This window comes from Acomys russatus, chromosome 18 (assembly GCF_903995435.1).
Source record: "Acomys russatus chromosome 18, mAcoRus1.1, whole genome shotgun sequence".
Taxonomy (NCBI): domain Eukaryota; kingdom Metazoa; phylum Chordata; class Mammalia; order Rodentia; family Muridae; genus Acomys; species Acomys russatus.
In genome coordinates this window covers 40,049,675-40,076,463 of record NC_067154.1, presented here as the reverse complement: position 1 = coordinate 40,076,463, position 26,789 = coordinate 40,049,675, and the positions used below count along the sequence as shown (strand labels likewise).

The 26,789-nt window shown below is 39.4% G+C and overlaps 1 protein-coding gene across 1 annotated transcript in view; it reads right to left on the bottom strand.

Moving 5' to 3' along the window:
• The window catches only part of Pibf1 (progesterone immunomodulatory binding factor 1), a 160,247-nt gene that overhangs the window by 112,864 nt on the left and 20,594 nt on the right, over nucleotides 1-26,789 (bottom strand). The window contains exons 6-9 of the mRNA XM_051160907.1: nucleotides 8,779-8,912; nucleotides 5,305-5,413; nucleotides 4,699-4,880; nucleotides 777-902 (exon numbers count right to left, since the gene is read on the bottom strand). Of these exons, the coding sequence (XP_051016864.1) occupies nucleotides 777-902; nucleotides 4,699-4,880; nucleotides 5,305-5,413; nucleotides 8,779-8,912 (551 nt within the window). The remainder of the gene's footprint in view (nucleotides 1-776; nucleotides 903-4,698; nucleotides 4,881-5,304; nucleotides 5,414-8,778; nucleotides 8,913-26,789) is intronic.

Here is a 26,789-nt window from a genome sequence, read left to right as displayed (position 1 = left end):
AATAACTCCACAAAAAAGTATATGTATGACCACCACCCACGAAGCTGCTCAACATGGAATCTGACATTGTTAGCCTTCTCTGCGCCATCCCCTAACACTGTGCCAGTGAGGATGAGTGATACTTTGGGTGGGCAAGTGTTTGCCTTCGAAGCATAAGAACATGATCTACAGGTGATAAGGGAAGGAAAGGAGGAAAGCAGGAAATGAAGGATGGAGGGAGACTGAGAACAGAAGGAAGGACATCTTTAAAAAGCCACAGTAACTTCAAAGTTAATAAATGAAAACAATTGCCAGTGAAATAAGTAGGATTTATGTAATCTTCAAATGCTCCCAATTACTAGAGGAACCTAGCATATAACCATTCAAAAGTAACTGTGTGAATAAAAATAGTCTTCAATGTTATCTAACATAGCATCTTTTAGGACAAGTGCTTAAATAAAATATATATAATATTGCATATTACTATTCCAGTTTTTACAGGTACCTAAGAGAAAGGCAAAACTTTTGTGGTCTTAGTATGCTCTAAATTTTCTCTTATTCTTGCCTTCAGTCTGAACTGAGGCAACAGGAAACAGCCACACTATCACAGCAGGGAGACCTAAAGTATGATAAACGCTGCTGTAATTAGCTATCAAAGAATTTAGAATTTTAACATCCTCATTTATAACTATGAAGAAAAACATCTCAGAAATAACATTTAATTTCAGTAAAATTCTTATAATCTCTAAACAAAGAAAACTATCAAATAAACTTGCTCTATCTCTCTCTCTTTGTACCTGTTTTCTCGTTCATACATTTCCCTAGAGGCACTGCGAAGCTGGTCAATTTCCAGATTAGTTTTCAGTTTGATTTGTTCCAGTTCATCATGTAGTTTATTTTCATATTCTGTTTTATAATGGTCTCTGCAAAGATAAAAGGAATAGTCATGGTTTTCTCTCATGAAAAAAAAAAAGGCTATTGTTCTCCAGATAAGATTTTAATATAGTGTACGAAGTATGCTTTTACAGTATGTTTAGAAAATTTAGCTGTTTTAGAATTCCTAAAAACACTGTTCCAAACTAGTACCAGGCTCTTTGTTTTTTTTTTTTTAGTACCAGGCTCTTAAGACAACTACTGTTACCTGGCCTCCATTAACTACTATGATAGATGCAACCTTTTAGGATGCTCACCTTCAATGTCATTTTTAATACACAGGGCTGAGGCCTGAAGATTGATGTACACAGATGTTGCATGTTGAGGTATAAAGAATAAGCATGTAATACCAAGACTGCTCTGACTATATAAACTATTTCCTTCTCAGCAAGCAAACAACTACACAATGATTTTAAAAGGTACAGTCAAAGTACATAGAGTATTAGTAGTGAACACAGAAAAAAACTAATAAAAACAAACAGGGTAGGGCTGGAGATATTGCTCAGCGGTTAAGAGAACTTGCTTCTCTTCCAGAAGTCCTGAGTTCAATTCCCAGCAATCATATCATGGCTTACAACCACCTGTATAATAGGATCCAATGCCCTCTTCTAGTATACATGATGACAGCGTAAACACACATAAAACAAATAAATTAAAAAATAAAAATAGACAGGCCAGGGAAAGTCAGAAATGCTGAGTTGTTATAGGCAAAATTTTTAATTTAAAGTTTTTTCCTTTATTTTTATGTATTGTAGGGATGTTTTGCCTTTGAGAACCCTGTGCATGCAGTACCCAAAAAGGCCAGAAGGTGGTAGTAGTGTCCCTGAGAGTGGACTTACATGGTGACAGCTCCACCTTTGAGGCACAGTGTGGGCTCTGGAAATTGAATTCAGGTTCTCTGGAAAAACAGCCAGCTCTCTCAGCTGCTGAGCCATCCGGGTCTCCAGCACCAAGATTTAATTTTTCGGTTTCTGACATGCTGATGGCTGTAAGTAGCCTACAGACCGTGAGGGCTGTCAGCATCACACACACATATTCAGAAGGAGGGAAGGTAGACTTGAGAAGCAGGCAGTCTAAGCCCTGTGACTTGACGCCATGCACTAAGTGCCTTCTCAATCGTTCCTGTTTCACAGGCAGAAAAATACTAGGTATACTTAAGTGCTCTTCAAAATGGACTCGTACAGAGATGTATAGACTTTCAAAAACTGGTAGTAAAAAAATCTTTTTAAAAATTTCTTTCAAACTTTAAAAATTTTTATGTGTATTGGTATTTTGCTTGCAGGTGTCTCTGTGTGAAGATGTCAGATCATGACAAACAATTGTGAGCGGCCATGCGGGTGCTGGGAGTTGAACTCAGGACCCCTGGAAGAGAAGTCAGTGCTCTTAGGCACTGAGCCATCTCTCCAGCCCCTAATAAAAAACCTTAGTCACAGAGTCACGAACTTTTTTTTCTTTGAAGTTCTTAGAACTAAACTCAGAACTCTGTTGTATTAAGAAGTACTCAACTACTGAACTATGACTCCTCACTCAGCAACAGGATATTTAAAAGATGTTTAATATATGTGAAATAAGTTCTGGATTGCCAACGTGACTCACAGGTGATGGAGCTTTCATGCCTTCTGCACAAGACCAACAGCCCGAGTTTGATCCCTAGAACTCATCATGGAAGGACACTACTGACTCCTCAGAGTTGTCCTCTGAATTCTACATGAGGACCCTAAGCCCAACAACACTGTACACACACACACACACACACACACACACACACACTGTAATGAATAAGCAAAACAAAACAAACAACAAAAAACCCAACCAGCCAACCAATAAAATTAAAAGAAAATCACACACATGCACATACCCTACCTAAAAGAAACTATTTTCAACAAATAGTTCTGGAAATCTGGATTTTCACATGTGGAGTGAAAATAGGTTTTTACCTAATGGCACAGGAATCAATTGAAGATGGGTAAAGATTTGAATGTAAGGCGCAGAGACTTGAAACTACTACAGGAAAATATGAGGAAAACACTTCACAACACAGACATAGACCACGATTTTCTGAAAAGAGCTCCAATAACCCAAAAAATAAAAAGAACTGACAAACAGGATCACATGAAATAAAAAAGCTTCTACAGAGCAAAGGAAACAATTAACTGTGAAAAGAAAGTCCACAGAGCGGGAGATGAGCTTGTCAGGTATACAGCCAACAGGGAATTGCTATCCAGAATCTATTAAAAAAAAACTACACAAACTAAACAAACATCCAACCAATAATTCAAGTTTTCAAAAGAAGACGTAGCCAATAAATGTGTTGAAGATACTCAACGTCTCTGGACATCAGGAAAACGTAAATTAAAGCTGTATCAAGTTTCTACCTATTTCTAGTCAGAAGAGCTATCATGAAAAATAGACAAAAATACTAGCATGAATTGGGAGGTGGGTAAGGTGGACAAAGAACACTTACACAGGTATGGTAGTGTAAAGTAATGCAGCCATGTGAAAATCAGTGTAGCTTTTCCTCAACAAACTGAAAAGAAAACCACTATATGATCCAGCTACCACCCTGGATTCTTAAGACAGCACACTATATAGATAGCTGCAGTATTCACAGTGACCCACATACAGACTTAGCGTAAATATCAAGCAACAGGCAAATAAATAATGAAAATGAGATAGATCAATGAGATAATTCAGCAGGTAACGGTGCTTGCTGTGCAAGGCTGATGATGTGCATCCTCAGATCTCGTGGCAGAAGAGAACCAACTCCTGAAAGTTGTCCTCAGATCTCCACATATGCCCTGTGACACAAGCATGCTACCCACCCCATATACCATACACACAATAATAAAATAAAGTGCCATATTTATATATGTGCACACATATTTTATTTTTTAAAAATAAGAGAATGAGGGACTAGAGAGATGGCTCAGGGGTAAAGAGTACTGGTTGCTCTTCCAGAGCAATTCAATTCCTAATAACCACATGGCGGCTTAGAACCATCTATAATGGGATCTGATGCCCTCCTTCTGTTGTGCAGACACACAGAAATATACATAAGTAAGTGAAACAACAAACAAAAAAAGAAAAACAATAAGAATATGATTTTCAGTAAATTATATAAAATTGGAGATGATCATGTTAACTGAAAAAAGCCAGATCCAAAACCAAATAAAGAAATAAATAAAATCTTTTCATGTTTTCTCTCACATGTAGAATCTATGTTAAGAAAGTAAAGTATACACGGTATGAAAGCGAAAGTGGGGCTATTGGGAAGAGAGACAGGGAGTAATGAGTTAGTATGAACACAGCGTATGACATACACAGAGGAAAAATACTATTTTTAAATTAATATTTTTATAAGAAATATATGCTAATAATTTAAAAGAACTAAATTAGAAAAATAAAGGCCGGGTGTGGTGGTATATGCCTTTAATCCCAGCAGAGGCAGGCAGATCGCTGTGAGTTCAAGGCCAGCCTGTTCTACAAAGGGAGTCCAGGGCAGCCAAGGCTACACAGAGAAACCTTGTCTTGAAAAACAAAAAATAAAGAAAGAAAGAAAGAAAGAAAAGAAAAGAAAAGAAAAGAAAAAAGAAAAAAAAAAAAAGAAAAGAAAAGAAAAACAAGCCCTTGTTGTTACTGGGAAACCACAATATCTCTGACAAGTCAACTAGAAAGGAAACAAAATGAAAAAGATTCTCTCGATATGGACCTTAAACCACTCAGGGTCCCAGCCACCCACAAAGAGCTCATTTCCATCTAGTGCGAGGAAAGCAATCAGAGTCTTACCTGGATGATACGTATTTCTCATACATCTCTTCTCTAGCCCTTTTGGTCTCTTCCAGTTGAACTTGCAGCCTTTCTAGGCGATCCTCTTCATGGGCGCAGCGCACGCTGAGCTCCATATTTTGGCGATTGAGGTACTCTTTGTCTTTCTGCAGTAGGGTGACTGTCTGCTGCAAGGTGGTCACCTATGGAAATTCAGAGCCATGCCCAGGGTGAGCTGTTACTTTTCAAGGTTGACTCTACCTTCTTTCACTGTGTGTATCATATAGAAATGTTAACTTTTTGGGGGATGGGAGTGGTTCGAGACAGAATTTCTCTGTGTAGCCCTAGCTGTTCTGGAACTTGCTCTGTATGCCAGGCTGGCCTGTCACTGCTTCCCTAGTGCTGAGATTAAAGGTTTGTACCACCACAGTCCAGTTTAAAAGTGATAAATTTTAGCCGTGGCAATTATTAATGCAAAAATGCCTCCTAAGTTCTCCTCTCTGTTCCCTCCCTTCCCCCCCCCCCAACATAAAAAAGGAGAAAAATAAGATTTCTGCCGTAATTTTAGCCTGGGCTATTTGTCCATTACTATGCAATAAGCCTGAGTGGACTGAATTGGGAGCTCACCTCCTTTGACAGTTCATTTCTTTCCTTAGCCTGGGTTATGTGAGAGGCTTCGAGTAGTTCGTGTTTTCTTCTAACATCGAGTACTTCTTGTTCAAGAGCATCACGTTCACTATGGAAATAAGATCAAATACTCACGTCACCACAGACACCTTTCCACCACTGAAGGGTTGGCTGGCAGGAGCCGACCAGGCCGGGCTCTGGGGATTTTGTGTATCTGCTTTTGAAATTTAGAAGGTTCAAGACCTTGTTCAGGCAAGTTAACTAAATACATAAATTCCACTAACCAGTAAATTACACAATACTTTTTCTAAGGTACAATTTCATTTCCCCCACTGTCTTTCAGTATTAAGTCTTACTTAGCCTACACTAGTCAGGAGCTCACAGCAAGCCTGCTGCCTTGGTTTTCCCATGCTGTAATTACATGAACCATCTCACAGGGCTTCAACCTTACCTTAAAGCCAAAGCTTTTAAACAGTTAAATAAAAGAACTGGAACATAGACTCAGGTTTTATTAGGGTCAAAACCCTGTTATAATGTATAACTGAAATTACACAGCAATACACAGGCAGGCATTTGGGGTATTATTTCATTCACATATTGCTTATGCTTAGCCCAGATATTTTAAATTTCTTCTTTCAGACTAGCCTTCTACTACAACAGTGAAATGAAGAACTGGGCCAAAACCTTCAATAGGCATCTTTAAAACTGAGCAGAGAGATGCATTTGATCCTAACCCTCCCTAGTTAGAAGTAGGCCTGAGAACTTTACTTTAGTGACTTGTGGATTACCACAGGAGTAGTTTTCTTTCCACCAGCTTTTTAATATGCCACTTAGACAATACAAACATCCTATTCCCTAACGTATTTTATCTGAGGTTGTAGATTCCATGGACAATTCTGAATCATATATTACCAATGAGACTACAAAGCAGCCATCCTGACATATACATATGTCTACTAATTGACACTGTACTGCTCATATCTTCTTTCCCCCATTTAGTGCTAGCATAGCCTCATAGATTCTTTTTTTAAAAGACTTATTTATTTATTATTATGAATATAGTGTTCTGTCTGCATGCACACCTGCAGGCCAGAAGAACGTATCAGATCACATTATAGATGGTCATGAACCATCATGTGGTTGCTGGGAATTGAACTCAGGACCTCTGGAAGAGCAGACAGTGTTCTTAACTGCTGAGCCATCTCTCGAGCCCCTGCCTCGTAGATTCTTATTCTATCAATGGGTTATAGCTATAAATTGCCAGCATTTACTTTTATACTCAGGTTATAAGTAGAAATAGACTTTATCATATTTACTTGGTTGGAGGTTCTTCAGTTGACTATTGTGGTGTTGACCTTAACTAAAAGTATCACTATGGCTCGTCCAGTGTGCGAGGTTCATCCATCTTCCCTCTCTGTGGCCCTTGCCAAGAAACAATGGCTGATCTAGCATGATCACAGCTCAAATACTAATTGTGAAGTAGGACTTCCTGTTACTAGAAACCAGAACTCTTCAGAGAAATTACAAAATAAAGCTAGGAACATTATGCCAGAAGTGGTAGAGTCACAAAAATGACTCAAATATAAGTTGATGGTTTTAGTTGCCACATACAACCTTTTTTTTTTTTTTTTTTTTTTTGGTTTTCCAAGACAGGGTTTCTCTGTGTAGCCTTGGATGTCCTGTACTCACTTTGTAGACCAGGCTGGACCCAAACTCACAATGATCTGCCTGCCTCTGCCTCCTGAGTGCTGGGATTTCAGGTGTGTGCCACTGCACCTGGCTCCACATAGAATCTTAATGTAGAAATAAATCTGTTACTTAGAAGCATTTGAACTCTAGAGATGACATCCTATCTCTATACAGATTAGTTTTGCACATCTGTGAGAATTTATCAATGAGATATCCCCAGGTTGCTGTCTATTTCCATGACTTGTCCTTTTCCTTTTATTCTTTGCTGGTGACAGAAGCCAGGGTCACAGTGCTCTACCAATGAGGTACATATAGTCCCAGACTTGATTTTCTGAACCAGGATCTTTGCTGTAGCCCGTGGTGTACTCAAGAACTCATCATCTTCCTACCTCTGCCTCCCAAACTCTGGGATTAAAGGCCTGTTGCCACCATTCATGGCTTGCCCATATTTTTTAAAAATGTATTTATAAGCCAAAAGGTTCATTTGGAATCCTCCTCTCCTTTTTTTACTGTCCTATTTTTATCAGATAGAATTGCTTATACATTTTAATCAAGGTTATGTTTTTCTTTCTAGTTGTTTATTATAAAAATGTAACAATTGATACTATAATGAAAGCCCATTATTCTATCCCTTAACCTTGATAATTATCAGTTGCGCCTCACCTGGCTTCACTGACCTATGAGTAAGACAGAGCGCTCTGCACTATTCTGATTGTCATACCTTTTAATTTATCATTTCTGTAGATTTAGGGAGGAAAACATGACATCAGAATATCAGTGAAATTATCATTTTACCATCTCACACTACTTCATTTTAAAATGCTTCTTGGGGACTAGTTGGGGGAAAGAGGACCAGTGGGAGTGGAGGGGACAACAGGGGTGGTAAGGGGTGAATCTGATCAAAATATATATATGAAAATATCATAATGAAACCCATTATTACATATTATTAATATATGCTAATAAAACTTAATTAAAAAGTAAAATGTTTCTTTTGAAATTCAGCTTTACTCAGGAGAACTAAGTATAGCTCTTACAGATTTCAAGGTCAAATTATTACCCTACTAGACATAATGATAAATACTAATACATACCACATACCAGTCAAGGTGGGAACAGAAGTCCCAATGTGTTTGCTAAATCTCTGTAAATTCACATAGAGCATTATGATTTCATTGACTGACTACTACGCTTCAAGAATTCTCACTGAAGCAGCTATAACAAGTCCACTCTATCTGCAAAGACACAGCATTTACACACCTCAAAATATTCACCATGTTCCTTTGGTTAATCTCATATGACAAACCTCAGGTTTAAAAGAGATTTGCCACGGAATATATTCGAGAAGCTCTTTAAATACAGAACAGCGGAGAAGTCCATTCCAGCTAAGGAAGATTTCCCCACTGGTATTCGGCAGCAATATACTTCGCAATGTTCTAACAGAGTGTTGTTTTCAAAGAATGAAAGCCTTTCATTAGAAGAACAGCTGAAAAATCACTTGAGAAAACTTAAACCCTGAAACTGACATTATATGAAATTCATCAAATAACACTTAGCAAATATTCACACAAGGAAGCTTACAGGGTTCTTATTTTCTTTTGCATTTTTGAAAGGGGGGTAGCAACTTCTCCATAAGCTAAAAAGCATCAATATCCACCAAGCTGTCCTGTCTACTGTTACATAATGAAGGAGGAGCTGGAGAAAACAGCTGTATGGTGATACAGAGTCAGGTGACTGTGATGATTTCTAAAAGGGAAAATTGCTATGGCCACCTGAACAATTTACCTCTTGACTTTGTCATAGTTCTCTTGACGGTAATCACCTTGCTGAATTAACTGTTTTGTGTCTGCTAACTCTAAGGCCAACCGTTGACACCGAATTTGAAGTTCAGAGTTGTTTCTTCGATCTTCCTCATATGTCTGTAAATCAAAGGAAGAATTACATATATCAAAGTGAACACAGCAGATCATAGCTTGTATTGAATTTTTCTGCTAAGCTACGAAATGTCCTTATAACTAAATTAAAATATGCCCAAGGTGTGGATAATAGTAACTTAAATATAGGTCATCTTGAATTCACAAGAATTTTTTGCAAATTAGATCCAAAGATATTAAATTATTTCTATGGTCACTGATTTGGGCTGGATACTGTAAGAAGTCCATTCCAGCTAAGGAAGATTTCCCCACTGGTATTCGGCAGCAATATACTTTGCAATGTTCTAACAGAGTGTTGTTTTCAAAGAATGAAAGCCTTTCATTAGAAGAACAGCTGAAAAATCACTTGAGAAAACTTAAACCCTGAAACTGACATTATATGAAATTCATCAAATAACACTTAGCAAATATTCACACAAGGAAGCTTACAGGGTTCTTATTTTCTTTTGCATTTTTGAAAGGGGGGTAGCAACTTCTCCATAAGCTAAAAATCATCATCTTACGATGAGTAAGACAGTTTCTTTCTTCTCTCTTGAAAACAGCAGCAGCAACAACAGCAACCCCACCGAAAGAGCAGGCTCCAAATTCTATCCAAGAGCTGTGTGGAAGACACTGTGGGGAAGACGAGATGCTTTGCTTGGTCGAGCATCATGGCCTCCTACACTGGGGTTCTCTCTGGAAACAGAAGGTTACTGAGCTCACTGTAGGATTGAGCTGAGGATGCTGTTGCTTGCTACGGGTTCATCCTGTGTATCATTGGTATCTAGGTCCCAGAGAGACTCAGCTCTGCCAGAAACTTTCTCCTCTAAACACTGTTGTTAATCAAATAACTGTCTTAGGAGAGAGCAGGTCTGTGATTAGGCATGTAGGTTCCAGGATTTAGGTTTTAGAAGTGAGTAACTTACAATTTGTCTAAATTTCAGTGTTTATCTCACAGAATTCTTGTAAAAATTATTTCAAATATTACATGTAAAAGTGCTTACAAAGTGCCCAACACATAATGAATGCTCATTAACTAAAAATTAATATGCCTATAATATGTCCTCTTTGCTTTGACTTCTTGAAGGATCACAGACAAATCTGTAGTACAATAACTGTACAAAGACTATGCTACAATTCAGAGAAGTATTGTATACACACAAGGAATACAAATATTTAAAGGATGGACAAAGCGTAACACACCCAAGGAACCCAAAGGGTTAGCAGGTGTGTGATTTAGAACAACGGGAACGGTCACTCTAAGGCAGTGGCCCTCTACCTGCCTAATGCCGAGACCTCATCTTATGGTGCCCCAAACCATAAAATTATTTTCATTGCTATTTTACAATAGTAATTTTGCTACTGTAATGAATCATAGTGCAAATAGCTGTGTTTTCTGATAGTCTCAGGCAACTCCTGTGAAAGGGCTGTTGGACCTCTTAAGGGGCTGTGATCCACAGGTTGAGAACTGCTGCTCTAAGGAGATGAAGCAGTAAGCAGTGTAGACTTCCTGAAGGGGGAAAAACCCCAAACATCAATATTTTGTAAGAATTCAAGGTTAGGGACAAAAGAAAGAGAAGTGGAGGCTGAAACAAACATATCTGAGTCCTTATATCCTTGTTTTGTGATTTTTTTTTTTTTTTTGAGTTTTGAGATATGTGCATTATGGAGTCCTGATTGGATGGAAACATGCTATGTAGACCAGACTAGCCTATGTTTCCCTACTGTTGGGAATAAAATCATATACTGTTTATTACTGTTGTTGTTACTACACCACCACCACCACCACCACCACCACCACTACTACTATTTTAAGACAGGGTCTCAGTATATCCCATCACTGGATTTGAACTCACTATTTAGCTAAGGGTGAACCTCAGTTTTTTAGGCTCCTGAAACCACCTGTAGAGTCTTGGAGTACAGGCATGTACCATGATGCCCAGCTTATATGGTGCTGGGAATTGAACCCAGGCTTCTTGCATAGAAGGCAAGTATCTGATCTATGTCCCCATTTTGTGGTATTTTATGTATATCAGGATAGTCTTTTGTTGCTATTGTTTGTAATGGGTGCACAGATGTATTAAAAACATTTGCTGCAGCACACAGTCTAGCCCTTATCTTGATATTTCATGCTGTTATATTACCCACTTGGTTCCTGTACTGGATAGTTTTTATATCAATTTGACATAAGCTGGAGTCATCTGCGAGAAGGGAACCTCAACTGAGAAAATTCCTCTGTAAGATTGGGTTATAGGCAAGCCTGTAGGACAATTTCTTAATTAGTGTTTGATGTCGGGGGAGGCAGTCTATTGCGGGTTTGGACATCCTTGGGCTGGTGGTCCTGGGCTCTATAAAAAAAAAATCAGACTATTCAGCTATTAAAAACAAGAAAATCAGCCAGGAGTGGTGGCGCACGCCTTTAATCCCAGCACTCGGGAGGCAGAGGCAGGTGGATCCCTGTGAGTTTGTTGCCAGCCTGGTCTACAAAGGGAGTCCAGGACAGCCAAGGCTACACAGAGAAACCCTGTCTTGGGGAAAAAAAAAACAAACAAACCAAAACAAACAAACAACAACAACAACAAACCCAAACAAGGAAATCATGAAAATTTCAGGCAAATAACAAGAACTAGAAAAGATCATCCTGAGTGACCCAGAAAGACACACATAGTATGTACTCATAAGTATTTTTAGCCATATAGTACAGGGTAAACATACCACAATTCAAAAGTCCAAAGAAGATAAGTAACAAGGAAGACCCAAGGGAGGATGCTTAAATCTCTCTCAGAAGGGGAAACAGAGTAGACAGCTGTAGAGGATGAAGAGAGGGAACAAGGTAGGAGAGGGACCATAGAGAGATATGTGGGTGGAGATCAGAACTGGGGAGAGCGGGGCAGGAGCATAGAAGACCTGTAGAGAAAAGAAACTGTGGGTAGGGGCATCTCTGTGACAGGCTGGAGACCTAAGTCAGGGTAGGCTTCTGGGAGGATTTGGGGGTGACTCGAGCTGAGATTTCTAGTAGCAGGGATCATATAGACTGAAGAGGCCACCCTCCTCACTAGACAGGACTCCTAGTGGTAGTGGTAGGATACCAACCCACTCACAAAAAACTTCAACCCCAAATTTACCCTGCCTACAAGATGTGCAGGGATAAAGATAGGGTGGAGACTGAGGGGATGTCCAACCAATGCCTGGTCCAACCTGAGATCCACCCTATGGGAGAGAACGAACCTCGGACACTATTAACAATACTCTCCTATGCTTGCAGAAAGAGCCTAACATAGTTGTCCTCTGAGAAGCTACACCCAGCAGCAGATCCAAAGAGATGTGGAGACTCATAGCTAAACACTGGGTGAAGTATAGGGAGTCTTGTAGTAAAGTGGAGGATAAAAGAACCTAGAGATGACAGGAGCTCTAAAGAAGACCAACAGAGCCAACTAACCAGGGCACTGAGGAGCTTATGGAGCCTGAAGCAGCAACCAAGGCCCCCTACACAGATACAGCAGATGGGCAGCTCAGGCTTCATGTTGGGCCTCTAGCAAGGGGACTGGGGGCTGTCTCTGACATGGACTTGGTTGCCTGCTTTTTGATCACTTCCCCGTCAGGGCTGTCTTGTCAGGCCACAGGAGAAGAGGCTGTGCTTGGTCCTGATGGGACTTGATGAGCTGGGGTGGGTGGGTGGGTAGAGGGGACTCCCCTTTTCTGAAGTATAGAGGAGGGGTATGGGGGAGAGAAGGAGTATGGGACCAGGAAGAGAGGAGGGAGGGGGTTTCAATTCAAATTTAAAGTGAATAAACAAATTAATTAAAAAATAAAGTAGGCAAAAAAAAAAAAAAAAAAAAAAAAAAACAGGGCGGGCAAGCCATGAGAAGCAAGCCAGAACACAGCACTCCTTTGCATCAGCTCCTGCCTCTGCGTTCCTACTGTTTGGGTACCTGTCCTGACTTCCTTTGATGATGAAGAGGGATGTGGAAACATCACTCTGCTGGATAAGGTTGAAGTCTGACTTCTCTGGATAGCCATGTTTGTATTTGTTCTACGAAGGTGGACTACTTTTTGTCGGTGGGGTTCTCATTCCACCTGATCTGGTAACCCCAGATCTTCTAAGGAGCATCACATAGCCCACAAGAAAAATTACAGGCTGACCCTTTCCTGGTAAGGAACTTGTTCCAGCACAGGAATGCCTGGAAGTACTCCACCCTGTGCATAAACACCTAGACAGTAACATCTGAATGTGACTCTGAACTATGTGAGGATGACAGGTGAACTGTTCAGCTGTCAGGGAGAACAGTTTGCACAAGTGTGTATAGACACATATATGATTTTTCTTTCAGTGTAAATGCCACATATGCAAATATAGGCAGAAGTTCAGTGTACTTTATATCAAGAATTTCTTTAAAGTCTAAAATTTCTTTCAAGTAAAAAATGTCCCCTTAGATCTATGTGGAAAAGGGGGTACAAAGCTTTGTAAGAGCCAGAGGTGCTGGGTGATTCTAATGTGTCTTCCTGACACAGCAGGACTAATACACATAGAACTCAGTAGTTACAGCAGTATGCACAAGGCCTGCAGGGTTCAAGCCAGAGGAGTTCCCCACACAGAGAGGAGGAAGTGCACATGGGCTCTTGCCCCTAATGGAGACGCTATCTGCAATTACTACCTACTGGAAAAAGAAATGACAGTTTTATTCCAATGGAGTCCCACTAGGTCTATTAACCACACTTCAGGGCAGGTTCCACATGCAGAAGCAGTTGGCCAACAAAAATGAACTCAATGGTATTTTTGTAGAATTCTGTTTGATTGGGCATTTTTCTTTTTCGTGTTTATTTCAAGCTCCATTTTTATGGGATGTGTGTGTGTTTCTTTCTTCCTCCTCCTCCTCCTCATTTTTCTTTTTTTTTTTTTTGGTGTGTGTTTTTTTGTTTTTTTTTTTTGAGACAGGGTTTCTCTGTGTAGCCTTGGCTGCCTCAGACTCGCTTTATAGACCAGGCTGGCCTCGAACTCAGAGATCCACCTGCCTCTGCCTCCATTGTGGCTATTCACATTCCCTATTTTGTTGTCCACTGTTGCATATGCCAGGCTAGCTGGCTCTGTGTGTGCGTGCGTGTGTGTGTGGGAGTGTGTGTGTGTATCTAGCTGGCCCTGTGTGTGTGTGTGTGTGTGTATCTAGCTGGCCCTGTGTGTGTGTGTGTGTGTGTGTGTGTGTATCTAGCTGGCCCTGTGTGTGTGCGTGTGTGTGTGTGTATCTAGCTGGCCCTGTGTGTGTGTGTGTGTGTGTGTATCTAGCTGGCCCTGTGTGTGTGTGTGTGTGTGTGTGTATCTAGCTGGCCCTGTGTGTGTGTGTGTGTGTGTGTGTGTGTATCTAGCTGGCCCTGTGTGTGTGCGTGTGTGTGTGTGTGTGTATATCTAGCTGGCCCTGTGTGTGTGTGTGTGTATCTAGCTGGCCCTGTGTGTGTGTGTGTGTGTGTGTGTGTATCTAGCTGGCCCTATGTGTGTGTGTGTGTGTGTGTGTGTGTGTGTATCTAGCTGGCCCTGTGTGTGTGTGTGTGTGTGTGTGTGTGTGTGTGTGTGTGTGTATCTAGCTGGCCGTGTGTGTGTGTGTATCTAGCTGGCCCTGTGTGTGTGTGTGTGTGTGTGTGTATCTAGCTGGCCGTGTGTGTGTGTGTATCTAGCTGGCCCTGTGTGTGTGTGTGTGTGTGTGTGTGTGTGTGTGTGTGTGTGCGCGCACGCGCGCGCATCTTGGAGAGGAGGTATGAAGGAAATTGCTATTTCTTGATCTGTTGTTAATTGGGTGAGGTTTGCTTCAGGAAGAATTGAGCTGCAGCAGAAGTTAGATGTATTAGGAGTAGACAGATTTTTTTTTTTTTTTTTAAGTTTTAGTTTTTCAAGACAGGGTTTCTCTGTGTAGCCTTGGCTGTCCTGGACTTACTCTGTAGACCAGGCTGGCCTCGAACTCACACGATCCACCTGCCCCTGCCTCCCGAGTGCTGGGATTAAAGGCGAGCACCACCACCGCCTGGCTGAGAGAGATATTTTTAAGGGGCTATGGTCATGAAGAAATTCTGTTTCCTTTATATATTTCCCTACTTTTTATTTGACCCAAGAAACTGGAAAAAACCAAGCAACTCTTGCCCCGCAGTGTTTTTCCTAAGTTATCAACTATAGCATTTTTTCATTATAATCTGATGCACCCTCACCTCCCATTTGTCTAGATTCCAAACAAACAGCAGCATTTCCCAGATGAAAACCACAGTGGAGATAATCTACTACAGAATGGCTTTCAGGATAAGGCCATGACGGCTACTGTACATTCAGGTTCATTGCTGCACTATTACAACAGTCAGGAATAGAACCATTTAGATGTCCATCAACAGATGGACAGATAGAGAAAATGTGGTACATACATATACACAATGGAATTTCATGAAATGGCAAAGAACAATGAAATCATGACATTTTCAGGAAGATGGATATACAATTATAAATTATATTAATTGAAGTGACTTATATTCAGAAAGACAAATGTTACAAATTTTTTATAATATGTAGAACATAGATTGAAAAATACAGAGTGTGTACTTATGTGTGTGTGTGGGGGTCTGTATTTATATATGTGTGTGGTGCCTGTGTTTATATGTGTGGGGGTGTCACAAAACTAGGAAAAGGATCATCACAGGGAAGGAAGAGATCTCAGAGAAGGTGGGAAGCAGAGTAACGGAACAAGTGAGGAGAATGCAGAAGCCAGTATTAACTCAGTGAGGGAAAGAACCAATTGAAAGACAGGAGGGGCCATGGTGACAGGGAACCAAAGAGAACCAAGTATGACACACTTGTATAAAAATGTCATGATGGGCCGGATGGTGGTGATGCACGCCTTTAATGCCAGCACATGGGAGGCAGAGGCAGGTGGATTGCTGTGAGTTCAACACCAGCCTGGTCTACAAAAGCAAGTCCAGGACAGTCAAGGCTACACAGAGAAACCCTGTCTCAAAAAAAAAAAAAAAAAAAAAAAAAAGTTATGATGAATCACATGAACATAAGGTTAAAAATAAGAGCTGGGCATGGTAGCACACACCTGTGATCCCAGTACTCAGGGAGGCAGAGACAGGCAGATCTCTGTGAGTTCAAGGCCAACCTGATCTACAGAGTCTAGGACCTGTCTGAAGAAAAAAAAAACAAAAAACAAAAAAACAAAAAGTTAAAAATGACACAAAACAAGGAAACAGAATCTCAACAGGGCTGAATGGTTTGCATACGATTCCAGGCCTCAAGTCTAGGATCTTGAAATCACAGTTTGTCCTTTTCTTAGTTTTAAGTTTGTTTTCTGAAAGACCTATTTAGTAGTAACTATACAACTACTGAAAACATGTTAATTTTATTTATTGCTCAAATCCAACCTTAATTACATATTTCATGGGTTCAAATAATACATGGCTATAAATCAAAGTTGATTTTGAACTCTCCCCTACAACAATCACTACAATTATTTCTTGAATACATATTTTTAAAAATTGTTTGACTGTTTACCATGGTTGTACATAACTGTAATCCCAGCCCTTTGGAGAGTATGGTAGGATTAAGTTCATGGACAGGCTAGACTATATAGACAGACCCTGCTTCAAAAGCAAACCTAAATGAAAGAAAATCGTTTGGTGACATCAAGTCTAAATGTTTCTATGAGAAGTAAAAAGTACTCAATGATGAAGTGAAACAAACCCAATTTAAACAGCAGCTGTGTAACCAAATGACAATTAGCCTGGATAGAATGAATTTCTAAGCATCTGGGCAAATTTGCAGTCTCTCACATCATGCAAATTGAGAAGAAGTGGTAACCTATATGTCAAAATAAATGGCTAACAAATGAAGTACTCTCCTGACTGTAGCAAGATAGAGCTACTGAGGAGGCTGGGAAGATGACATCATCAAAATTACCTTGAGCTCAGTGAATCCAATCAGAAGCAGTTATGTCGGAAAGACATTTACTGAATGACAAAATATGTTTTAATTGTTTTAGGAAACTGAGAATTTCATTCCTCAGAATTCCTACAAGTTTCACATGGTTGATACTTTAATCCAAACAACTAATTCATAAGGAGAACAAGGAGCCTAATTCTCCTTTGATTGCTATAGACTGCCCTTCTCCCAAGGGTCTGCCCTGCTGCAGAGTCGTTGTTTATTTATTTATTTTCTTCAAGACAGCCTTGGCTGCCTGGACTTGCTTTGTGGACTGGGCTGGCTTTGAACTCACAGAGATCCTCTGCCTCCCAATTTCTGGGATTACTGGCATGTGTCACGGAGCTTGGATACAGAGTCTATTCTTTGTCCTTGTTAGGACATTATTAGGAAATATATTATTAACTTAAAGTTGAAGACATTTTAAAAGTAAAAAGTAATTTAGATGAAAGAAAGATACTCTCATTGGGTATGGCTACTGGACTCTGATAAGAGCTCAAATCTGTGACTGCTTTTTTAGGTCAAGTTTTCTTGACTTAATGCTGGCCCTGCAAAATGTGTACAGGAACCGATCAATGGCTTGTTCATTTTCAGGTAATTTCTAGTTCACAGATCTGGAATAATCTGCATGGTAAGACATATTGATATCTTGAATGATAAATTTCATAGCCAGGTTACATAAAATTAAAACAAACCTGAAATACACGTGTGAGGCCAAGTTAATGTATTATCTTTAAAATATCATGTGTCAAGCAAAGAACCTGAGTGCACCAATGCAACAAAAGCATGGCTTTGCTGGAACTTTCTGCAGTAAATGAGAACATGGCAGGTGCCATCATCAGCACATAGTCTCATCTCTGTTTTACTAATGAATTGTCACAGTTTATATATTCAACATTTCATTCAATGTCTTTAAACATACACAAACATGGGTGACATACATAAATAAATATACACATACATGAGAGTTATCCTGTACATGGAGTTTCCCCTTCCTCCGGATCCTCATCCTTAGGTCAAGGAACACATGTCTCTCTGTGTTGATAATATACTCATACATGCTTACGGACTCACAAAAGCCTAAGTGGTTTTTTTCCCTAGAGCATGCAGGTTTTTGTTTTTAAAGAGGTTAACCATACATGTGGAAATCCTAATATTCCAGTTTACTCATGTCTATGGTTGCATAATGTTTCATGGTGTAGGCTGTACCACAGCTTATGCAACCATTTCCTTACTACTGTATTGATGGCTTTTACTCTGTTTCAGGGCTCTTCCTCCTTCATGTTGTACAACAATTCTACAGTACACCTTGTAGACCCATAATGCTACAAACTAATACTTTATGGCACACAGTGACAACAGTGGAGTCTCTTTGTTGAAGGATGCTTGTTTTCAGCTTTATTCAGTGTTTCTGGCTATCTGTCCAATAGTCTGCATCAATTCACACTCTGGGCAGAATTAGGTTTATGTTTTTAACTATATCCATATAGTTACTAGATCTTGTCTTTTTGTACTCTCAGTTCTCATTTGTTTCTTTAATGGTATTTAACTTTATTTCTCCAATGTTAGTGTGCTAGTTACTTTTTCTGTTTGACACACTGCAGTCATCTGGGAAGAGGTGGGACCTACCCTGAGGGGCTGCCCCATCAGACTGGGCCTTAGGAAAGTCTGCTGGGGGATTTCTCAGTTAATGCTCAGCTTGGGAGGGCACAGCTCATCATGGGCAGTGCTACCACTGGGCAGATGGTCCATGTTGTATAAGAAAGCAAACTGAGAAACCCATAGGGAGCTAGCCAGTAAACAGTGCTCCTCTGTGGTCTCTGCCTCAGTTCCCATCCTGAGTTCTCTATGAAGTGTAAGCCTGTAACAGTAACTCTGATGTAATTGTCTTGGAGGCTTACTGCCTCTGTCTACTAACCTAGGCCTAGAATGTTTTCAGCCTGAGTCTTATCATTGAAAAGCCTACCCTTTCTACCTCTTTCTGAATTCCTGCTGGCTGTTTCAACTCAGCTGTTCTGGTTCAAACTCCTCTCCTAGCGTACAGAGTCAACTGGTTTCTCTGACTGAACTGCTCTGCTTGGCCTCAAACCAACTCTAGCAAGCTGCTCTAATCTTCTGGCTCCTTCTCATTCTCTGGCTCATTCTGTCTTCATCTGTCTCTAGCTTGTTCTCTCTTCTACCTCTCTCTGTAAAACTGGCCCCTCTCTCCCTCATACTCTGTGCTGTTTCCTTAAGGAGATTCCATTTCTTCTCTCTTCTCTTAAAATTTTTATTTATTTATTTATTTTTCTATGTGCATTGTATGTCTGTGGGTGCCAGATTTTGGAGTTACAGACAGTTGTGAGCTGCCATGTGGATGCTGGGAATTGAACTCAGGTCCTCTGGAAGAACAGTCAATGCTCCCAGCCACTGAGGCATCTCTCCAGCCCTTCTCTCTCTCTTAAGAGTTGGGTGTATTAATATACCCAGAAAATGCTCCACCACACAACAGGGACATATGCTTAACCATGTTCATAGTGGCCTTATTCATAATAGCCAGAACATGGAAACAGCCTAAGTGTCCCTCAGTAGAAAATTGGATAAAGAAACTGTGGTACATTTACAATATGGAACACTACTCAGCTATTAAAAACAAAGAATTCCCAAAATTTGTGGACAAATGGATTGAACTAGAAATGATCATAATGAGTGAGTTCACCCAGAAGCAGAAAGACACACATGGTATATACTCACTTATAATTGGGCACTAACCCAAAAGGCATGTCCCATGAAAGTCTTCACTTACTAGGAGATTGGGATAGATGTGAGGACATCCTACTGGGACTCTAGGAGATGGGGAAATAGAAGGACCCAGAGGGTCCTAGAAACCTACAAGAAAAACATTGTGACCGATGAATCGGGGCCCAGGAGGGTCTCCGCAAACTATTGCACTCAAGTGCATACAAGTGGTAACCATCGAACCCCCACTCTGATCTACCCAATGGAGAGGACATTCTCCACAGTTATGCGGAGAGTGGGGACTGACTCTGACATGAACTCTGGTGCACAACTAATGCTCTTATCCACTGTGCCAACGCTCTAGCCTGGCCATCTTTGTTTCTACCAAAATATGTGTGTCAGGTTTCAGGTCTACAAGATTTCCAAAAGTCTCACATTCACATTTCATTTAGAGCTTGTTAATAACAGCATAAAATGAGGGATTCTTAACTTTTTTTTTTGTAATGTGGATTCCATTCATATCCTAGTGATGCCTGTGAACCTCTTTTGAGAGTATTATATCCAAAAGCTTATGTGAAAACACACAGAATTACAAAGCAAATAAAGCTATCAAAATATTTTAATTACATACATCTTCTTTGTAAATGCATCAAAGTTAAGGCCTAGTAATGTCTAAAGTCTAAGAACTACTGTAATGCTGAAGTAATGATGGGCACAAATTGTAAGTATGTAGCAAATTTAATTTCAAATATTAACAGTCACAAGAATGGGTAGTCTTTCTGAATGTTCTTATATACATATTATTAAAAAAACTCTAAACTCCGTTTATAAATGGAAACAGTTTCGTTTTTAAGACTCCCTAAAAATATGTGGACTGTAAGAAGCTCAGTGACTGTTAAAGTAATTGTGTGAGTTTTTTTTCTCTAATATTTTTAACTTACACAGAATTCTGTGCTATAATATAAAATATAAGGACAAATTTTGTTCCACTGACATTCATCTGCTTACATGCTGCCACCACACTTCGCTGTCTGTGTAAGTTTCAAGGCTTACACTGAGTTCTTGGCTGGTCTACCACATCCCTCATTTCTCTAACTATATCTTATCTTCCATCCTTCTCTTGGAAACCCTGGAGCACATATTTTTCATATCAACTAAAATGATATAAGGAAAGAAAATCCCAATTGTTCAATTTTACCAGGAACCACATTCAGGAGTGGTGAGAGCTTACTAGTTCAGAGAGTCAAAGAAAGCATCCAGCGACCTTCCTTCTAAGAAAATGTCCCAGATGGGAAAAAACTCTTCTTCTCCAGGCTGTCTTAAATATCCTCTAACTCACTGCCCCTCCTTTCTGCTTTCTCATGTTTACTCCCTTTTGACTGGTTGCTTGCTCTGCCTTTTGACCTATCATTGACTTTATTTAGCTTTTGGATTAATGGTATGAACTGGGACTGAGCCACACCACAAGAACTTGTTGACAGTAAACAGAAAGCTCTTGGTTTAAAGGTGTGTGTTAGGGCTGAGCCACAGAGCAAGACAGGTTCACAGTCTCAGGCTTCACAATGGGATCAAATACCCTGCAACAAAGTTACCTGCACTTAATTCTGTATTGTAATTATTTCCTCTGAATCTCCCAAATGATTTTTTTAAAAAACTTGGAAAATAACTTAAATGCTCTTGCTTAATATATTAACCATGGAACAATACTTTTAGAAAGTTGGGTGATTTTTAAATTTTTTATTATACATTTATTTTATTATACATGTATAAAACAAAGTACATACAGCAGGGAGAACCATGTGACAATCATGAGAATAATGAGTGCTATACATGTTATACTCACAGTGACTTGGCCATCTGCATTCGTCCTGTTTGAAGTAAGTGTCTTTCCTGTCTTGTTGGGTCTGAATTTCCAAATGAAATTCAGTATCTATCCTATCTCAACTCTAATAGCTTAACTTCTTTATCTTGATCTAAAACGATTTTGTCCCCTAACCAGCTAAACTTGGCTGTAAAACTATACTATCTTGTCTTCAATGCCCCTCAAAGACTTGAGAAGGAATAAAACTTAAATTCCTGAGCGAACCAGCAGTGCGGGTTAGCAGCTTCCAAAATATACAAATTGACTTAAGACGGTTTACTGCCTGAGTAGTCACCCAATACACTTTATAGAAAGTTGGGTGATTTCTAAGATATGGTATTTCCATGCTCAAAAGTGTGACTTTTGTAGTCATTTTCCCCTTCTTTTCATGTGTCTGTGTGGTATGCATGCATGAGTGTGCCCACATTTGAATGTGTGTGGGTACACGGTTGGATGTGAGTGTGTGTATGCACACTGGTAAGGAGGTAGCAGGCTGATGTTGGGAATTAAATACAGAACTAGTGGGCAGACAGACTCTAGTCAATTTTTGGGGAAACCTGTCTTAAGCTTCAGAGGCTGCCACATGCCCGGCATTTACCTAGGTTCTGGGGATTAGGACTCTGGTTCTCTTGCTTGCACAGTAAATGCTGGAAGAGTTGAGCCATGTTCCCAGCACAAATTTTATAGCTTTCTTCATTGAGTCCATTAGCTTTCCTGCCAGAGATGCACATGGGGAAAGTACTGCATTCAAAAAGAAGGGCGGGGGGTGGCTCATCTAATACAAAATCTGAATGCTACCATCAGTCGCTACAGAGACTGGCACATTCACACCGCCATTCTCCCTCAACCTGAGAATACATTACTCTCTATGTTTGGAATATACTTTAACTTCTCATATAAAGTATCATTGTTTTGATACGGTGTAATTCAGGCTGGAGAGACGGCTCAGCCTTTCACAGCACTTACTGCTCTTGCAGTTTCCAGCACCATCACGGTGGCTTACCATAACTCCAGCTGATCTGATGCCTCTACTGACCCCCACAGGCACCTGCAGATATGTGGTGCACACACACTCAGGCATACACACATACACATAAAATGAACATATAATGGTAGAATTAATTTCTGAAGATTTTACTTTGAATTTTTGTTAGGATACTGCACTTCTGTTTAATTCACACGCTACACTTTAATTAATTCTGTTTAATTCAGAAGCTACACTTCACTTTCAGTTTCAAGTCTGTTAACACACACACACACACACACACACACACACACACACACACACACACCTTAATTTCCAATACTTTACTTCTATTCATTTTTTTTGTGTGTGTTCTTTTTAACTTTTTCCCCTCATACACTAGGTGTCCCTGGCTTGCAGGCATGTCGCAATCATGCCTGCTTACCTCCTTTTTCAGATGAGGAATGCATATCTTTACTTTTATCTTTTTGTGTAGTAATAAAGTGATTTTTAAGGCCAAATATTTTTCTCTGGTACAGTTTTAAATATGCTTTGAGAACTTAACATAAAATATTCATGTTTTCAATTTAAAAAAAAATTTCTTTGAACCAAAAGATGTATTTAATTGTCAAGAATGTTTAATTCTCTTCCTGCTTTTTCTGTTTTATTGTTATAATAAAAATAGGAACTATGAAACGTATACCTAAAAATGTATTTATACCCTGATAAAGTATGAACACAGTAGTCTTGCAAACTTTCCATTGATGTTTAAAAATAGCATATTCTCTGATTAGAGACTGTTAGGCTTTCTTTATAGTAGCTATATAAAAACATTGGTAGACTTAGTTCTTCTAGCCCCATTTATTTTATCCATTTCATCTGTACCAGTTCTCATAGAAGCAAAATAAAACTTCCCAAGCTTATTGTGTTTTACTGAGCTCTCATATTTTACTTTATAAACATTATGCCACTCTCTATGCAAAAGTTTTTGTCTATAACATCATGTTTTGTCATAATACATTTTGTTATTCTGTTGTATGGTTTTAATTTTAAATTTCATTTTATCTCATATTAATCTTACCTTGCTGACAACTTTTTCCATAATTCTTAATCTTTTTCAGTTTTTGCACTAAGCAAATTCATTTGTGGTTGGTGTGTTTAGGCATTTTAGACAGACTTTTATCATGCAGTCTTAGGCTAGTATCAGACTCACCAGATTCCTGCATCAGTCTGGACACGGACCTCACATCCATCCACAACACTGAACATAAACATCTACTAATTACTGAAACAATTAAATAAATTAAATAATAAAATAAAAACAATCCAAAAGGGCCAGTGAGGTAGCTCAGTGGGTAAAGCAATTTGCTGCTAAGCCTTACCACAGGCGTTCCATTTGACATATATATATATATATATACACACACGCACACTCGCACATACATGCACACACCATAAATAATGCAATAAGTATTTTTAGTATTCAAAAATATGCCTTCAGATTCGGGGTTAAGAAAAACTTTGTGTAAGAGAAAGTAGAACTTGTAATTGGGTAGACATGTAGAGCTTGAATAAGAAGTTACCAGAGAAATGTTACAAAAGTGAAGGTTACCACTAACCACATTCAAAGACTGACTAACCAGATGGGCTCCCGGTTGATTTCTATAGAGATAGCTGAGACCAACAAAACAAAGTGGTCATAGTACATTTGGACTTAGTGCAAGGCATCTGTACAGTCTCTCTGGAGGGAGTTTACTCTTACAATGTGATACTCATCCTCTTGGCCACTGGGTTGAAAATTCCATCTCAACATCAAACAAACTACTCACAGCCTGCCCCCGAAATTAAAATCCAAAATCAGTAAAGGTTTACTTAAGATTGTAAATGCAGGAGCAAGAGTAAAAAAAACAGGAAAGGGCTTATTAATCTTTAAATGCTGGTTTCCTCACAGAGCATGTATGAAACAATGAGCCAAGAGAGGCCTCTTAGCTGATGACAAACTGAAAACTGACAGGGGGCTAGCTTCCTCATGGACATTTCCCTGTGTAGGCATTGCATTATATGTAAAATTTCAGCAGGTTTTGGAAAGCACAATAGGTTTTAAAGGCATAGGTAAGAAATGAGATTTAGTAATAATGAACTGTAAAGCGTTGCTCCAATCTCAATCTCGTGTGTTAAATAGGAAAATATTTAAAACATGTTACGTTTTATATCAAATACAAAAGTGAAAAATATAAAATCAAACACTGAAATTTGATTGTAAATTGCAAAGATATTAGCATCAACTAAATGAGCAAACAAAACTTCTTTTTTCAAATGATTCATGTTCAGGGTCATACCTGCCACACTAGAATGTTGAGTTTTATTGAAAATGAGGTCCTTAGTTATATCTAAGACTAAAATCCAGAATCTGTCACGAATTGAACATTTAAGCAGTTATTTAATATGAAGAGGTAAATACATTACTATTTACTAATGAATATGTTTAATACTCTAGGGTAGCTTCTCAAGTATGCATTGTATAAAGGAATTTTAATCTATAAACTGAACAGAATAAAATGTATTGGAGAAAAGTTTATAATCCCTGAACACAAAACTTAAACAAGTATGTGTCATAAAGGAAAAGTTCACTTTGATTAAAACTTAAATTAGCTATCTTATTCATCTATAGATACCGATGCAGGGTTTTTCTCAAGAAATGTAACCTAGGTTCTAAGCAAGGACTTCCTAGTTACAAAACTCTCCTAAGAGGTATTGCACCATATCCTCATGAAACTCAACGCCTTAGTAGTTAAGGCTACATAGGGCCTTACCCAGTACAGTTCACACTGCTTCTTTTGGGAGGAAAGAAGTTTGTAGAATTCCCTCTACAATAGCAGAACAGCTACAGCTGCACAGCAGATGCCCTGCTGGACAAAGGATTTTCTGTACATGCATGGGCTTGAAGACACAACGACCCTGTAAAGAGCCAGGTGGTGGTGGCGCAAACCTTTAATCCCAGCACTTGGGAGGCAGAGGAAGGTAGATCTCTCTGAGTTTGAAGCCAGACTGGTCTACAGAGTGAGTTCAAGGATAGCCAAGGCTACACAGAGAAACTCTGGGTTGGTGAGGGATGGAGCGGGGAAGGGGACGAGCTGACTGTGAATGTACCTTTAACCCCAGTGAGGACAGGCAGAAGCTAGCCTAGGGCTTGCGGGCTGCTAGTCTAGCTCCAGGTTCAAAGACCGTGCCTTTAAGATATAGGCAGGGAATGGTAGAGTAGGACTCCCAACATTCCCTTCTGACATGTGTTCATACAACACACACACACACACACACACACACACACGGGAAATTTATAATAGAAGTATCCTATAAATACTTACAAGTATCATAGGCAAGTTTATGAGAACACAGCACAACTTAAGAGTAGGCTATACTACGCAGAAACCCTAGACTTGAAGTAAAAAGTGAACCATGTTTTGCTCTGTAGCATCTACATAGTCTCAATAATTAGATGTCTAGAAACAAAAAATTTCCAGGAATCATTTAAAATTAGCTTTTTAGTTAGTTATTTCTTTTTTAAGGATCAAGAACTATATTCTATTAAGTATCTAGACGTTTTTTCACCTTCAACCTGTCAAGATTGAGCTGATTATTTGAATGGGAGGGGTAAAATTAACTGTAATTGTATGGCTTTAGCATTTCTCAGTGTTTTTTGTAGGAATGATATGAAATTAGAAGAATCTTCCATCTGAAGATCATATATTATGGAAGAAAAAATTTTGTTCTTATTTCTCTCTCTCTCTCTGTTTCTCTCTCTTTTGTCTCCAGGTCCATTTTATTATGGCCTTTTTCTTTGTTTAGCAAGGGAATAATTAGAATATATCAGTAGCATGGATACAGGCCTTGAGTCACACTCTGAGATGATTATGATGCATGATTTTTGAAAGGCATCATGATACCACGATGTCTTACCTTGGGCAGATGCCAGGCAGAGAACAGGAAAGAACCATCACAGTTCATCATCACCATGGGGCAAGAGCACCATTTCATAGGTAGAAAACAATTTCTGGTTTGTTTTTGTTTTTATTTATTTATTTATTTTTAAATTTAATTAATTTATTCAGATTACATCTTAATTGTTATTCCATCACTTGTATCCTCCCATTCTTCCCTCCCTTCCGCTTTCACCCTATTCTCCTCACCTAGGTTTATGACCGAGGGGACCTCCTCCCCTACTATATGATCACAGGCTATCAAGTCTCATCTTGGTAGCCTGCTTATCCATTCTCTGAGTGCCACCAGGCCTCCCCAACCCGGGGGGGGTGGTGGTCAAATATGGGGCACCAGAGTTCATGTCAGAGTGAGTCCCTGTTCTTCACTCAACTGTGGGTTCGACATTTACTGCCT